The sequence below is a fragment of the Schistocerca serialis genome, chromosome 2, assembly GCF_023864345.2.
Source record: "Schistocerca serialis cubense isolate TAMUIC-IGC-003099 chromosome 2, iqSchSeri2.2, whole genome shotgun sequence".
In the NCBI taxonomy this organism is placed as follows: domain Eukaryota; kingdom Metazoa; phylum Arthropoda; class Insecta; order Orthoptera; family Acrididae; genus Schistocerca; species Schistocerca serialis.
The window spans coordinates 983,437,315-983,455,256 of NC_064639.1; the positions used below are offsets into that span (position 1 = coordinate 983,437,315).

The following is a 17,942-nucleotide window of genomic DNA, read 5'->3' on the forward strand; positions in this document are numbered from 1 at the left end:
CCAATATACGACACACGCCAAATAACTTATTTTATTTTCGTAATATCTTCAGCAATGGGTGCACTACAGCTTACAGATGGACTAACTGATCAGAAGTATCCGGACACCTATTAGTGGACTGAGCGAGGTGACGCAGTGCTTAGCACACTGGACTCGCATTCCGGCCAACCTGATTTAGGTGTTCCGTGATTTCCCTAAAAATGGTGCGTGTTCACCACGACGTCTTCAGCTCAGCTGGGGACACTTTCGGTGAAGGGTCTGAATGTCTGTGGAAGAAGGGCAGACCATTCTTCCTCAAGAGCCGAAAACAGATGATGCTGAACGCTGCAGCGAAGGCTGGGGTCTGAAGCGAAAGCGACGTGGTAACTCATCCCAAAGGTGTTCCATTGGGTTCTGGTCGGGGCTCTAGACAGGCCAGTGCATTTCAGGAATGTTATTGTCCTCAAACCATTGTCCTCAAACTATTGCCTCGCACAAGGTGCTTTGTGACAGGTTGTATTGCCATGCTTATATAAACAATTACCGTCCCAAAACTCCTCGTCCACTAAAGCAAGTATATGAGGATTGGAACTTAAATAGTGGCAACTATTTATTCACAGCCGATACAAAAGAGTTACATGTTTGCACCTATTGCTGTCCTTCAGAGTAGTCACCAGCGTTGCGTAGAACCCGTTGCTAGCTATGTGGAAGGATTAGTATACCGTTAGCAGAACCTGTTCTGTTGATTGTGCGAATGGAGTGATCTACTGCCTGTCGTATCTCTGGAACAGTTCCGAAGCGAATGCCACGAGTGGTTCCTTCATCTTCGGAAACAAATCAATGTCACAAGGACTTAAGTCCGGGGAGAATGATGGATTGCACAGTACTTCCCAGTCCCATCGACTGAACAGAGCAGCCACAGCTTGCGCTGTATGCGCCAGCGCATTGTCGTGCAAAATGATGGGTGGATTGGGCAGAAAGGGTCGCCGCTTCTTTCGCACGCCTCTTGAAGACCGTGATGACACTGTCGTGCTGTACGACCTCTGGCGCATTCAACCTCTCTCCGTTTTTCCTGTCTCGATAACATAGTGACACCGTTACATTAGACCGCTCGCTCACAAGTGACTGTGTTTCCCTCGATTGTGCGCACGCCGGTGACGTGGGACGGGCGAATTCATTTGCTCGGAGGTAAGGTAGGAATGTCAACAACGTGTGCTATCAGCGACAATAGTAGATTCCATTGTATAGTGTCTCCACAGCAGTGTTGCCACTATTTAAGTTCCAACCTACATACAATGCTGTATCCTTCCGCACTTAGCGTTTTCTTAGCAGCAATAAGGGGACCAGAGCCTAACGTCGTAACTCCACGTCCTCTGTTCTTGACTGTTGGCACTACACATGATGAGAATTGACTACAGAAACGTGTGGCTTATGAGGAGCTGCTTTTTAATTCTCTACGCATAGTGATTGTGCTAGCTGGACTACTGGTAGAGATGAGGAACTCATAAGGGGTTCCCTCCACTGATTTCACGCAGCTTTTTACAACCACGCTCTGCAATGCTCTATGGTTCCCGTCCGTCAGTATATGAGGTCCGTACATGAGCCCCCTGGTGTTGTTTTAGCTGCGGTTGGTCCTACTCATTTCCACATCACGATCACATCACCTACAGTCGACATGGGCAGCTTTAGAAGTACTGTAGTGTAGAATGAAGACTTACACACAATGCTGTTGGTAATCCTTTCGGGATGTGAGGTCGTGGTCTAAGAAACTCTTCTGTTTCTGACGTTTTGTCCAGGACTGCGCTGGACATCCTCAGAGGCGCTCCTCCGCTGAATCTTGCCGAGTTGGTAAGACTCAGCGGTGGAACGCCACTGAGCATATCCAGCGCAGTCATGGACGAAACGTCAGGAACACAAGAGTTTCTTGGACCACGACTTCACATCCCGAAAGGTTTATCAACAGCTAGTGCTGTATTGTACTTGCTTGATGGATTTGTTACTCAGGTGACACATTCGAGGTGAGTGCTCTCTCCTGGCTGACTCATTCTACTGTTACTGCCTGTCTTCTGACAGAACAGAACTCCTCGCCACCTTTTATATTGCCGGGTCCGCCTCTCGTTACGTCTAGTGGTCAGTTCTGCATTACATTGGGTGTCCGGATACTTTTGGTCATATTGTGTATCTGTCGAAAACCACATTATTACTCGAAATTTACATCATATCGCGGTGTAAACGGCTTCGCGCACATTTGATGTTAATCTATTTCTACACTGAAAAAGCTTATGTTTGACGATGACATGCATACATGTGAGAGGATTTTAAAGTCTGACATGTGCTCAAGCAAAGCCATTTGCAGTACCATTTGCAAACGACCCAAAGGCCGAAATAAAAATTGTCAAAGAATAATTTATATAGTCAGCGAAGAGTATGATGTCCTTTAAAAAGTTCTACATGGCTGTGTACCTCGTGAACGAGAAATTAATCAGTAAACGTTGTTTAATACATGTGTACCCATATTCTCCCATTGAAGTCTTGATAGATTCTATTTTATTTGATGTTATATTCATGCTTTTCACTATTTTCCGAGAAGAAAGAAGTATTTCTAAAGGAAAAGGACACATATAAATATACGTATTATGAAGTAGTTGTCAAAGTACCCAGCTTCTGTTGAATATGTCTCCACAGGATGTTCTAGAGCTAATAAGTGATATATTTCTTATAACATGCTCTGGCATTCTGAAAGTATTCTCCCTGTACGTTTAGTTTTTGGACACAATCATTGCACAGCTCATTATTGAGTAGAAAAATGTAAAATAAATCAGCATCCCCATTCTAAAATTCTCCCTAGTGGTGATCATGTGCAAAGTAAACTAACAGGCTTCATTAATTCTAGGCAGTGGGTTTTCAAATTACGGCTGTGATTACAGTTCCAAGAACTTAACAATTCCTACTTCTTGTATTTCATTGTTTGCGTAACCAGTTGTTATAGCTTGTGGAGTTCTATGAGAAGTATTGAACTGTATGCACTGAATCGTCTCAAAATTCAGTGGTAATCCATTTGTCTTGAACCATCAGTTGATGTTTTCAAATATTGAACTAGCTGCTTATTCAGTATGAGTACTGGTACTATTTTTATTCCTGTACTTGTATCATCTGCAAAAAAGAACAGATTCAAATCTTCTGAAACTGCAAATGAAATATCATTTATGTCTATATACATTGCTTTCTGCCATTCACGTAATAGCTAGTAATGCAGTAATGGACAGGATTCGTAGAGTAGTGGGTTCTCAAGGGCAACAAAGAGTGGGAAATAAATCTGTGAACTATGCTTTACGGAAACGTTTCTGTACAGTCTTTGCAGCTTTGGAAAAACTTCCATCTGCTGCTTCTTGAGTCACGCCTTAGACTCTGTGCAATGCTCCTGCTGCAGGATGAAGGGCATGTACGAGACAAAAGAAACTAAATCGTTATAACCATCACCGCTACAGGCGACTACCTTTCAAAGAGGCTGGCAGATGCTTACATCAGAAATAAGACCTGTCATATGTATCAGAGCTGTGAACGGACAGTCGTTCAGAGGAAATCATTACATATTTCACCTGTTGATATGGTAGACGCTCTACCTTTCAGCAAAATTTCAGATTATAAAACCACAAACAGGTCACTTTACGTCGGGGTACGCAATGGTGAAGAAAGCTGGTATCAAAGTCAAAACAATGTTAATATGCTTTTTCGTATTCATAAACTGCCTTACAGAATTTACGATCACACTCTAAGAAATATAATGCATGATTTTCCCGTAAGTACCTCGTTTATTTATTAGGTATAACTGTGCACAATAACTAATTTCCATTTTTCATCAACTCTTTTAATGTAGATTTCTGGCAATTTAAATTTTCTATAAAATGTCCTAAACAAATATTGTTTACATTTTAAGTTTATTATCTCTGAAGCTATATCTTCTAATAATAGAGAAATCAGGGCTTCGACAGCACTTTTAAGCATCTAGTGTCATTAATTTGCCCTGCAGTCGAGAGCTGGCATTATAATTTAAACGACGGAACACCGAACAGAAAAAAATTGGGCTTTCAGCTTCTCTTACTTCTTTACCCGCCATGACATTCGTTCTCAGTACACTAATACGCGCTTTATTGATTCAGTTCATAACGTCCACCATCTCCACGTCAACTGAAATAATGTTGACAGTAACAGGAGAATGCAGAAAATGATTATTTTACTTCTGCCGTAAAATGCAATGTTAACTACCCAAGTAGGCAAAGGGGATGAGGAAGTCTGAAATAATTTTTGAAGAGTAACATATTAGGTATCGCAGGCAATTTATGTGTTATATTTCTAGTAGAATGTCTTTAGCCCATTCCCCGCGAATTCACATTCTTATTCTCTAGATTTCTTCCGGAGAAGAGACGACAATGTTTTGGACAATTCTACTGAGAATACTCGGAAGCTTATCATTTAGCTTCGTAACGAAAAAATAAGAACAGTAACCAGTTGAGATTAATCTGGCGAAAGTCCTTTCCTAAGTCTACCAGTCTTATTTGTAATTTACTTTATTTTTCTTACGCTCATTTTGAAATATTGTATACCTGTGTTTAGTAATTTGAAAATAATCTAGTCTAGCGCATATGTTACCATTATGAGCGAGGGTACAAATTTAAACACAGCTACAATATTTTTCATCTATTTAAATTCCAATAACTTAACAAGAGATAATAAGTTAATATGTTATGAATACAACATAAAATCCAATACCAATAAAAGCAAAAGAGTTAAAGCAGAAGGAAAAAAGTAATTTGATAACATACTTACCACAATGAGCAATACGAAATATATCCAGTCCCAAAACGAATGGGCATCCTGTACATAATACATAATATCCGTCCAGCCTTCGAGACTGATGACCTGCAACATGTGATCCAGGTTCCATTAGTATTAACAGCATTTTACTACCATTACTATTAAAACTATTATTTACTATCTTATTTAATCTGAAGGTATTATAGCCTTCAAGCACTTCACAATTTGCAGTATAAGGAGGTGAAACAGTGAGTAACAAATCTTGGCATTGCACTATTAAGAAAAACAATGTTCTAGGTCTGATTAGGATGCTGAAAGGGTATCTACCGCTATTGTTTCAGGAAAGAAAGACTTATCTCGTGCACAAATAAAGTACAGTCAAAAACTGTTCATCCAGTCACAAAATGTAAAGAAAAGAAAAGAAAAGTTTACGTATTGTTACAGAACGTGAGTTTCGTTAATTTTTTAACGTATGCAGGGTACAAACGTTCCATGGAGATCAAGTTGGTTAACACTGGGGAACGAGAACTCTTGGTCGATAGTCGAGGTAGAAGAAACCGTGGTATTACTCAGCTTACTTACGATGATATAGGGATAACACAGAATCAGACTCATTATAGCCACAGTGGGACATGAATACCGGCCCAAAGGTACACATCCTTGCTAAGTCCCTTCCTGCTATACAATTGACCGCTTCAGTTCCTTGTAACTTTTCAAGAACGTTAATACACCTGTCACAGGAAAAAAAAGTGTCCACTGACCATTACCCTTTTGCCTACCGTAGCCGTGAACCGACATCGTCAACTTTAGATAATGAAACATTACTATAAAGAATAACCGCATATCATCCAGTGGGTGACATTCGTAAATTAACGTACTCGTCTATCCATAATGTATTGGTTTTGTGGTGCTAATAGAATATCATATGGCACCCCAAAATGTACTACTACAAGGACTTGGAGATGAAAGCAGTCTTCTTAGCAGACTACTGTACAGTTTAGTGGAACATGGTAAGGTATTAAGGAATAACTAACTTTTAACTTGGTGAAGATGTAGAAAGAATAATTGTAGGGGCAGACAAAGACTGGAAACTAGACAATGAATTCTCCAGGGCATTGAGTGTACCTCATAAACTGATATGAAGTTATAGACACAAGGCAGAATGAGCTGGTTGGTGTACAAATATATTACAATAATTTTAAAAAATAATCAGTCGCTGAAACGATATCAGTTACGATATAATTTAAATTTTCGGGTTTAAAGCTGGGATGAAGAGCTAGTGTTTCATAGACGGTATCTCATAGCTACTATTTCAAAAAATGGTTTCATCGAGATGTAATCATCTATCAGGTTGACTATCCGAAAAACTATTTCAAGTCGCCAGGAACACCCGAGAAATCATATCAGTCAAGAAAGTCGTTATGAAGTGAATTATCGAAAGAGATCTGCGAAATATGTCTATGTTGTATTCCTTTTACATGTTGAGCTTATCTCCTTCTTTATCAGGTCGGAAACTTTTCATTTTGCTGTAATGTACACATATGAGCTCACAAAGATATCATTTAGAGGCATGAAACGTTCTATGGTATGAACAGGGGAAAGGGGGGAAGGACAACAGTAATTTTTCATACAGAATTATATTTGTATTTTCTGTTTAATGAGGTACGATGCCTTTTGAGTCAAACCTATCTTTAAGTACACCAAACTGCCTAACTGTATCTGCAGGACAACCAAATATCGTATCGTGGTATGGGCTTACGTTGTCTGTAGGATGTTAAACCCTCACACACTCCGCCTTTGTTTGTGTTTCACTACCTTGCTTGTGCAATCTTCATCGTGTTCAACCTGTCAAACCGTTCCATGAGGTACGATGCTGCTTGCCCAACCCAAACACAATGGGAAAGTGCTCCTTCCCGGATTGCATTATACTACCAACTAGCCTTATGTTTCCAAATCACCAAATGTACGAAGGTACGTAAATCTACAGATTGCCATAAGGCAGAGTTCCTCCGTACTTAAAGACAGAGAACTGCTCGCCGACAATTTTAATAACATTTATGAACAGGTCTGATCAGTATGTGCCTACGATCTTCCCTGTGTCAGAGTAAAACCGGACTTTATCCTCACACTTGAAGAAAAGAACTACTCTCAACAGGATCAGAACAACCCAAGGTAGATGTCAATATGATGATAACAGACAAACTGTGTACAACATCACGGCATGTAAGGTAACAACATCGCACGTATGTATATATCTGACGTTGCTTAGAATAAATTGTATTTATTTCCATCTATGATCAAAAAAGTTGTTTATCCTTAGACTATCGCTTTCGATCAACGATACCATCTTCCGACCTGCAGAAAAATAGGAAAAACCTTATACAACCAATGGACGTTCCACAACTAAAAACCATAAAACTTGCGAGGCTATTGCTCCTAACTACACTACGTGATCAAAAGTATCCGGTCAACCATAAATAAAGCGGAATTGACCACTATAAAAACTCTGAGATTCGCCGATGACATTGTAATTCTGTCAGAGACAGCAAAGGACCCGGAAGAGCAGCTGAACGGACTGGACAGAGTCTTGAAAGGAGGATAAAAGATGAATATCAACAAAAGCAAAACGAGGATAATGGAATGTAGCCGAATCATATCTGGTTATGCTGAGGGAGTTAGATTAGGAGATGAGACACTTAAAGCAGTAGATGAGTTTTTCTGTTTGGGAGCAAGATAACTGATGATGGTCGAAGTAGAGAGGATATAAAATGTAGACTGGCAATGGCAAGGAAAGCGTTTCTGAAGAAGAGAAATTTGTTAACATTAAGTATAGATTTAAGTGTCAGGAAGTTGTTTCTAAAAGTATTTGTATGGATTGTAGCCATGTATGGAAGTGACACATGGATGATAAATATTTTGGACAAGAAGAGAACAGAAGCTTTCGAAATGTGGTACTACAGAAGAATGCTGAAGATTAGATGGGTAGATCACATAACTAATGAGGAGGTATTGACTAGAATTGGGGAGAAGAGAAATCTGTGGCACAACTTGACTTGAAGAAGGGATCAGTTGGTAGGACATGTTCTGAGGCATGAAGAGATCATCAATTTAGTATTGCAGGGCAGCGAGGAGGGTAAAAATCGTAGAGGGAGACCAAGAGATGAATACAGATCCAGAAGGATGTAGGTTGCAGTAGGTACTGGGAGATGAAGAAGCTTGCACAGGATAGAGTAGCATGGAGAGCTGCAGCAAACCATTCTCTGTACTGAAGACCACAACAACAATCTCGCTAGAGGCAAATCCGCCAGTACTGAAGTTGGCGAGCATTGTTGTGTTGTCTGTGGGGAAGCGGTGTCAACAGAAGTGGTGGATCAGGAGAGCTCCCTGACTTCGGAAGCAGACTAGTCTTGTCACCTGAATAACAAAGCCGTCAGCGATATTTCAACTGTTCAATAGCTGATCAAATCGCCTGTTGGTATGATTGTGAAGTGGTGAGCCAGCAGCCCGCCAGTGTGGCTGTGCGGTTCTAGGCGCTTCAGTCTGGAACCGCGTGACCGCTACGGTCGCAGGTTTGACTCCTGCCTCGGGCATGGATGTGTGTGATGTCCTTAGGTTAGTTAGGTTTAAGTAGTTCTAAGTTCTAGGGGACTGATGACCACAGATGTTAAGTCTCATAGTGCTCAGAGCCATTTTTTTTGGTGAGCCAGCACAATGATTTTGCGTTTTTTTCCTTTTTTTTCTGTTGTCAGTGTTCTGACTGGGTTGATGCGGCCCGTCACGAATTCCTCTCCTGTGGCAACCTCTTCATCTCAGACTAACACTTGCAGCCTACGTCCTCAATTATTTGCTGGGTATTTTCCAATCTTCATTTTCCTCTTCAGCTTTTACCCTCTAAAGCTCTCTCTAGTACCATGGAAGTTATTCCTTCATGTCTTAACAGATATCCTCTCATCCTTTGATCATGCTTCCATTATCAACAGCAACTTCAGAATTGCCTCTCTGGTGCCTTTAACTTTCCTAAAGCCCAACTGATCTTCATCTAACTTATCCTCAATTTTGTTTTTCATCTGTTGTATATTATTCTTGTAAGCAACTTGGATGCATGAGCTGTTAAGCTGATTGTGCGATAATTCTCGCACTTGTCAGCTCTTGTAGTCTTCGGAACTGTGTAGATGATATTTTTCCAGAAGACAGATAATATGTCGCCAGACATACATTCTACACACCAACATGAATAGCCGTTTTGTTGTTACTTGCCCCAATGATTATAGAAATTCTACTGGAATGTTATCTATACCTTCTGCCTTATTTGATCTTAAGTCCTCGAAAGCTCTTTAAAATTCTGATTCTAATGCTGGGTCCCCTATCTCTTCTAAATAGACTTCTGCTTTTTCTTCTATCACATCAGACAAATCTTCTCACTCATAGAGGCCTTCAACGTACTCTTTCCACCTATCCGCTCTTTCCTCTGCATTTAACAATGGAATTCCTGTTGCACTATTAATGCTACCACCCTTGCTTTTAATTTCACTGAAGATTGTTTTGACATTCCTGTATCCGACGAGCATTTCTTTTTCGATTTCTTCACGTTTTTCACTCAATAATTTCGTCTTAGCTTCCCTGCGCTTCCTATTCATTTCACTCCTCAGCGACTGTATTTCTGCATTCCTGAATTTCCGTGAACATTTCTGTACTTCCTTCTTTCATCGATCAACTGAAGTATTCCTTCTGTTACTCATTGTGTCTTCGCATTTACGTTCTTTGTATCTATGCTTTTCTTTGCAACTTCTGTGATTGCCGTTTTTAAAGATGTCCATTGCTCTTCAACTCTAATACCTACTGAGCTATTCCTTATTGTTGTATCTATAGCCTTAGGAAACTTGAAGGGTATCTCGTTATTGCTTAGTACTTCTTTGCGTAATGATTCTCCCTGACTGATCTTTTAAACTTGAGCCTACTCTTCATCTGTACCAAATTGTAATCTGAGTTTATATCTACTCCTGGGTACGCCTTACAATCAAGTATCTTATTTTAGATCTCTGTCTGTTCATGATGTAACCTAAATGAAATCTTCCCGTGTCACCCGGCCTTTCCCAAGTCCACCTCCGCCTCTTGTGATTCTTGAATAGAGTATTCGTTATTACTAGCTGAAATTTATTACAGAACTCAATTAGTCTCTCTACTCTCTCATTCCTTGTCCCAGGCCCACTATCTCATGTAACCTTTTTTTCTACTCCTTCCTCTACAACTGCATTCCAGTTCCCCATGACTATTAGATTTCCCATCTCCCCTAGCGTACTGTATTACCCTCTCAGTATCCTTATAAAATTTCTCTATCTCGTCATCTTCAGCTTGCGATGCCGGATGTATACCTGAACTAACGTTGTCGGTATTGGTTTGCTATCAATTTTGATAAGAACATCCCTGTCGGTGAACTGTTTACAGTAACACACACACCACCCTACCTTCCTATTCATAACTAATCCTACTCCCATTATACCATTTTCTGCTGCTGTACATATTACCCTATACTCATCTGACCATAAATTCTTGTTTGCTTTCCATTTCACTTCACTGACCCCCACTATATCTAGACTGAGCCTTTGCATTTCCCTTTTCAGATTTTATACTTTCCCTACCAAGTTCAAGCTTCTGACATTCCACACCCTGACTCGTAGAACGTTATCCTTTCGTTGACTATTCAAATTTTTTCTCATGGTCACCTTCCCCTTGGGAGTCCATTCCCGCCGGCCTCTGTGGCCGAGCGGTTCTAGGCGCTTCAGTCCGGAACCGCTCGACCGCTACGGTCGCAGGTTCGAATCCTGCCTCGGGCATGGTTGTGTGTGATGTCCTTAGGTTAGTTAGGCTTAAGTAGTTCTAAGTTTGATGACCTCAGTCCCATAGTGCTCAGAACCATTTGAACCAGAACCGAATGGGAAACTGTTCTGGAATCATTTGCCAATGGAGAGATCATCATGACACTTTTTCAATCATAGGCTACGTGTCCTGTGGATACACGTTACGTGTCTTTAATGCAGTGGTTTCCATTACCTTCTGCATCCTCCCGCCGTTGATCATCGTTAATTCTTCCGCCTTTAGGGACAATTTCCCACCCCAACGACAAGAGAGTGCCCTGATTTATGACAGAAGTCTGCTTACATTTTTCCAGTGGAATTAGAAAAAAATATTGCTCAAAAAAGTGAAATAGAATCCGGATTCTGAGTAATATGTTGTGGAGAATAGTTAACCGTCAATGGGTCTTTGAGGAAAGCGCATCTCGTACAAAGTGAATAGTGCTTTGTTTTGAGAAGAATAATTTTTCGGATAATTGTATTGATCTATTATTAAAAATATATCTATGAACAGTGCCGTATGTAGTGAGAACGGTAGTTGTTGTTCTGAGGCGGTATTTTAATCTGAGAATGAGTGCAAATGAGGCTCATAAACCAGATTTTAATGAAATGTATACTATTGTAAAGATTTCAGATAATTCGACACGTTGATAGCTTGTGTTACATAGAGAGCCCAACATTAACAGCGATTTTAGCTACCAGCGCTGTGGTACTGTAGATTTCGTAACTATAGTTAACAATAACTGCTTTATTTCTCACTTACAAACGTGCTGGCTTGAATTTCCAAAAAATGATATAACAAGTTTATTTTGGGATTATTTTGTTTAATGAGGTGAGATCCTTTCTGTTTGTCTTTTGTGACAAGAGGCGGTGTCAATCCAGAAGCTGTCTGTTCCTTTTTTTGTAATCAGGGAAGGCCAAGAGTATGAGTGAGCCAGGGAACGTTGCGGAACTGAAGTTCAGTGAATGTATAAAAAATGAAAACAAAATAAAATAAAATACCTAATTATTTCATAGCGAAATCGCAAAAATTTGATTTCGCATGTTTTTTTAAGTCATTAGCCCTCTGATTTGTTTGATGCAGCCCGTCATGTATTCCTCTCCAGGCCCATTCATCCAAGAGTAGCACTTGGCTCCTATGTGTTCAATTACTTGTTGCATATATTCTAATCTCTGGTTTGCCCTACAGTTTTTACCCTCTGCAACCCACTCTAGTACCATGGAAGTTATTCTCTGAGGTTCTATCATCATGCCCCTCTTATTTCTAGTGTATTTCATGTTCCTCTCTCAGCCTATTTAGGGGAAAATCTTCTCATTCTTTATCTCACCAACCCATATGATTTTCAGCATTAGTCTCTAGCGTTATTACTAAAATAGACTCTATTTCTCTAGGGAAAAGACTCAAAATTGAAGTGTATACATAACTGAGAGCGATAAAATATTGAAAATCTCTGATCAATAACTTGTCCCGATTGTATCACAAGAAACCCTGTCAGGTAATACTTCATATTATTTAATTTAAAAACAAACAATATATCTATGAAGAAAATACTTTACAGAAAGCAAGAATAATGCATATTGCAAAGACCAGATGCTTAGCTACGAGTAGTTTAAATGGGCTTAATCTCTTTGGAATGTTGAAGACATGATTTGAGATATAACAAAGGAAAGTTGCGATGCGAAAGGGAACGCGCACTTTTACGCAAGGACAGAGAAAATTATTTAGTTAATGTCTCAAAGACAATTCCATCTATAATTATTCCTAACGCTTCATCTCCGACTGCGGGAGATATTCAGAAGTAAAGTGGCGAACTGCAATCATAACTTGAGGGAGCGCCCAATATATAGGCAGTGTAGAGTGGGCGACAGTCCATCACATGATATCAGATGCGAGATTATCTCTGGTAATGCATACATTCTCGATTGAATTGAATGACGATCGATTACTTTCAGTCGAGAATGTTTGAATTATCAGTGATGACCTCGTAGCCGACGTCATTTGATGGACCGTGGTGCCCTTTGCGCTGCCTATATTGGGCGCTCTCTCGAGTTATGTTTGCAGTTCGCCGCCTTACCTCTGTAGATATCTCCCGCAGTCGCAGATGAAACGTTAAGGGAAATTTTTATGCATCGACCACGTCTTATCAATGCGGAAGTTTTACGTTAAGTAGAAATGTATTATTTTATCATTATAAACGAACAAAAATTAGGTTACTGTGATCGAAAATTTTGAGAAGATTGCACAATATTGAATGCAGGTCAGACCGTATCACATATCAGCATATAACAGCAAAAAAATGGTTCAAACGGCTCTGAGCACTATGGGACTTAATTACTGTGGTTATCAGTCCCCTAGAACTTAGAACTACTTAAACCTAACTAACCTAAGGACATCACACACATCCATGCCCGCATATAACAGCACATCTATAGTTTTCTTTTTTATTGTAATCATTGGCAGTAATTTATCTGGATTTGCAAATTGTGGCAATCGATGCACTACTTAAATTACCTTTCTTTTGTCCTAACGATATCTTGCTGAGACGTGTCTGCAATCTTCCTCGTCTAGTTTATGTGAAACTTCTGTAGGGTGAGTAAGATTATTATTACCCGGGTACGTCGGCGGAGCGTCACCTTGTATACTAAACATTACGTGTATTACTAATTGTACTAATTACAGTGCTATTTATTATTTGTCTACTGTAATATAAGAATTGAGAAAATTGTGTAGCGAAAAAGTACTATTACATTTTGAATGGGGTCTTCGTGGTGTTCTACCACAGTTTTCTAGCACGAGACGTGGGGAACACCAACGCTTTAAACCTTTGCAGTAATACGAAGCCTTGAAAATTCAACTACTAATGGTACATTGCCTTGGATGAAGAAATATGAAAGCATGTAGGTCAAACTGGAGTTCGTTGCATGGTCTGGTAATGAAAGACGAAGTTTAATGGTAAAGGATTGGTACTATTTGGAAAACACTGAAAAGTCGTGTTGAAATGGACGATCTAAACATGCTACAACTTGCTAAGTGAAAGCTGGATAGCATTTTTAAAGCGTAATAAGACAAGATCTTATTTAGTTACTATTAGATTTTTAGAAAAACATCAGCTTTCTTTCTGCTTCTTGTGTTTGAAAAGAACAATAAATGTGCTCCAATACAATCTTATAATGTGGCAGTAGTTAGACAAGACGTGAATTTCCTAATCTGAGCTATAATCACAATAAGTTTAACAATGTACACAAGTCACTGTGATGATTTAACTGACGAAATTTTGAAGTGGCAAACAAGACTTTACTCGTTCATGTGTAGTTCAGATTCACCAAAGAGAGCCATAAATTCCAGTAACATTTTCTTAAACACTTTAGGAAATGAAATGATCCGGTCTACTGTTACTTGAAGAAGGATTTGTGTAGGAACTTTGAAATGTTTTTGTCTTGTAGCAGTACATAGAGGGTAAGCTAAATTTTGTAACGACGAGAGCTAACATAAAGGTAGACAACTAATGCTTGTTTCATAATCTTGAGATTTGTTAAAACGTTCCAATAATCAAATAGCTGAAGCATAAAATAAATAATTGCCCAAACTACGCCACTATCAAGCAGTCGTTCTGCCAGAAGCATTTTTACCAATTCAGAGATCATCATTAACCATGAATTTCAATGCCACCGAATAAAAGGAAAGACAAAACTTTATTCTTGCAATAGAAAATCATAAAATAATGATGTGTGAAAAGTGTTCGATATCTGGTAGTTTATCTATTTTATGTATAGAGTTGTATGCTAAGAACAAAAGTGTTCCACTGTCCAATTCCATTATAAGGCGCCCGAAAAACTGTCAGTCAGATTTAATTTTCCCTCCCTATATATGATCATATCAGTAAATAAAACAAGATAAACGTGTTCATATAAAAATAAATGGCCATACATGACAAAAGACCGCAAACGAAAAACTTCTTTGCACTTGATTTCATTTTGAATAACAGTGAATAAATCGGATCGCTGACCTGTAGCGGCCAAGAAGTTAAGCTTAACTCACAAATTTCTAATATGACCTAAGTAACTGAAGAAATTACGAAATAACTGTCATCTGGAGTTAATTGCTTAGAGTAAATCAATGTACTCTTCAACAGAACAGAACTTACACAAAAAATCGCTTTCATTAGCAGGTTTGAACTGACCGTGGCCCAAAAGACTAAATTTGTCACTTCCAAGGTTAGCCTAATTCCGAAGAACCTAATACACAACACACGCGGTCGTTGCTGAAACACTTCAACGCTATCATTTCCAATGTTTATCTGTCTAAAACTTGAATTACATACTTTCATCCACTACTGTAGCGCCACAACTCACAAACGCAAGGACTAGCACAGCTCAACTTTAACAGTTCCAGCTCTAAATCAATTTGATCCCGGTGGACAGTTCCCAAAGGACACTTGTTACTACTGTTATTATGAAATCATTTAGCCCTTAAAGAACATTTACAACCACTACCGTAGTCAGCTTTACGCTTCTTGTTTTTATCTTGTCAAAACTTCATCATCCTGGCAGCATGCGTCTGCTGACGTTCTAGTGTCCATGCGGCTTTGAGTTTCAGACTTATCGCTGTTAGTTATTTGGGCGCGAACTTAATGAGAGTCGATCTTCTGTCTGTTAGTGGTCCGTGTGGTTGCTAGTGTTTGACAGCGACTTCCCTGCTATGATTCTGGGTGTCGGCTAGCCATTTCAGTTTGATTTTTGAGTTATACTTGCGATCCCGAAGACGTTTTTGAGTAAACTTACGCCATCCATTTGTGCTACATGTCCACAAAAATTCTGTCATTTTTCGTACAATCAGACTAAATACTTCTATCCCGAAATACAAATATCTTGAACTTTTCTGCATCCACATATTGTTTGCATTTTGGGTCCAAATCTTTTCCGCGGTATGAGTATAGTTCATGTATGTACAAATGGAAAAATGTATGTAGAAGAGTTATTTTCAATGTAATACTGTAGCCCTAAAAATATCAAATATATTATGTATTTTTGAAAAAAATGACACTAATTGTTATTACTCCTCATAATCATCACTAGCATTAATTTTGAATTAAATCGTAATGAAATCAAAACACCAATTTGTAAATGATAAATACACAAAGATAATTTTATCGCATTGTCTAGTAGTGTCTTTGTATAGCTTTTTTAACTGATCTTTGTCCGGTTTCGGTGGGTTTGAATAGTTGGGAGTCGAATAATTTTTTCTTCGACTGCGCATACCATTTGAGCATATTATATTGTGTCGATTGAATGTAAGAAATATTGACAAAATTGATGACAAAGCAAATTAAATTCCCGTGACTTTTCATTCAGATTTAAACACGGAAACATTGTGAATCGAAAAATGTGTTCCATGAAGCAGGAATCATCATAGTCGACAACTAGTTGTGATAAGTATACAAAGAATCTGTAACGGGCGTTGATCAGCTGAACTTCTGTTTTGTTTTTTAAAGTACTGAAAATCATTCACAGCGAACAAGTGAGATATGGCAAACATTTACTTGTGTTTAAACATTGTTGTTATTAACATTGTTGAGGTTAGGTTAGAACCTTAAGATAGGCAGGCAAACTTACAGCATCTGAAACTGGAGTGGATGATGTATATTGGGTTGCCTATCTTGAGGTGCATGAATTGTTTTCTGGGCCATTTTCACTTTGCCCACCATGTGTGATTTGTTATGCCTTACATGAGAAACTAACCTGAGGTGACAAAAGTCATGGGATAGCGATATGCATATGTACAGACGGCGGTAGTGTTGCGTACACAACATATAAAAAGACGTGCATTGGCGGAGCTACCATTTGTACTCAGGTCATTTACGTGAAGATGTTTCCGACGTGATTATGACCGCACGACGGGAAAAACAGACTTTGAACGCGGAATGAGAGATGAAACTAGAAGCATCTGACATTCCATTTCGGAAATCGTTAGGGAATTCAGTATTCCGAGATTCACACTGTCGCGGTGTGCCGAGAATACCAAAGTTCTGGCATTGTCTCACCACGGACAACGGAATGGCCGACGACGTTTCCACAGAGTTGTCGGTGCTAATAGACAAGCAATACGGCGTGAAATAACAGCATAAATCATTGTAGGACGTACGGCGAACGTATTCGTTAGGACAGTGTGGCGAAATTTGGCACTAATGCGCTATGTCAGCAGATTACCGACAAGAGAGCCTTTGCTAACAAAACGACATCGCCTGCAGTCCCTCTCATGCTAGCCACGCGGGATTAGCCGAGCGGTCTAGGGCGCTGCAGTCATGGACTGTGCGGCTGGTCCCGGCGGAGGTTCGAGTCCTCCCTCGGGCATGGGTGTGTGTGTGTTTGTCCTTAGGATAATTTAGGTTAAGTAGTGTGTATGCTTAGGGACTGATGACCTTAGCAGTTAAGTCCCATAAGAAAAAAATGGCTCTGAGCACTATGGGACTTAACATCTTAGCTCATCAGTCCCATAGAACTTAGAACTACTTAAACCTAACTAACCTAAGGACATCACACAACACCCGGCCATTACGAGGCAGAGAAAATCCCTGACCCCGCCGGGAATCGAACCCGGGAACCCGGGCGTGGGAAGCGAGAACGCTACCGCACGACCACGAGATGCGGGCAATCCCATAAGATGTCACACACATTTGAACATTTTAAACCCTCTATGTTCTCATGTCGGTTGGACCCTAGACAACTGGAAAACCGTGACCTGGTCAGATGAATCTCGATTTCAGTTGGCAAGAGCTAATGGTAGGGTTCGAGTGTGGCAGAGACCCCACGAAGGCAGACCCATGTTGTCAAGAAGACACTCTGCAATACGATAGTGGCTCCATAATAATTTAGGCTGTGTTTACATGATCCAACTGATCATTGACTGGAAATGGTTATGTTTGGCAACCTGGAGATCATTTGCAGACTTACATGGATTTCATGTGCGCAAACGACGATGTCATGTCAGTGGGTCACACCTGTTCGCGATTGGTTTAAGAACATACCGGACAATTCGAAAGAATGCCACCCAGATCGTCTGATATGAATCTCATCGAACATTTATGGGACGTAATCGAGAGGTCAGCTCGCACACAAAATCCTGCACACTTTCGCAATTACGGACGGCTAGAGAGGCGTCGTGGCTCAATATTTCTGCAGGGGACTTCCAGCGGCTAGTTGAGTCCATGCCACGTTGAGATTCTACACTACGCCGGGCAAAGAAGGCCTGACACTATATTATGAGATATCCCGTGACTTTTGTCGCCTCAGAGTAAA

The 17,942-nt window shown here is 39.9% G+C and overlaps 1 protein-coding gene across 1 annotated transcript in view; it reads right to left on the reverse strand.

Annotated features, from left to right (window-relative positions):
* Positions 1–17,942, reverse strand: part of LOC126456574 (voltage-dependent T-type calcium channel subunit alpha-1G) — a 795,987-nt gene that overhangs the window by 495,866 nt on the left and 282,179 nt on the right. The window contains exon 6 of the mRNA XM_050092321.1: positions 4,807–4,899. Coding sequence (XP_049948278.1) covers positions 4,807–4,899 — 93 coding nt within the window. The remainder of the gene's footprint in view (positions 1–4,806; positions 4,900–17,942) is intronic.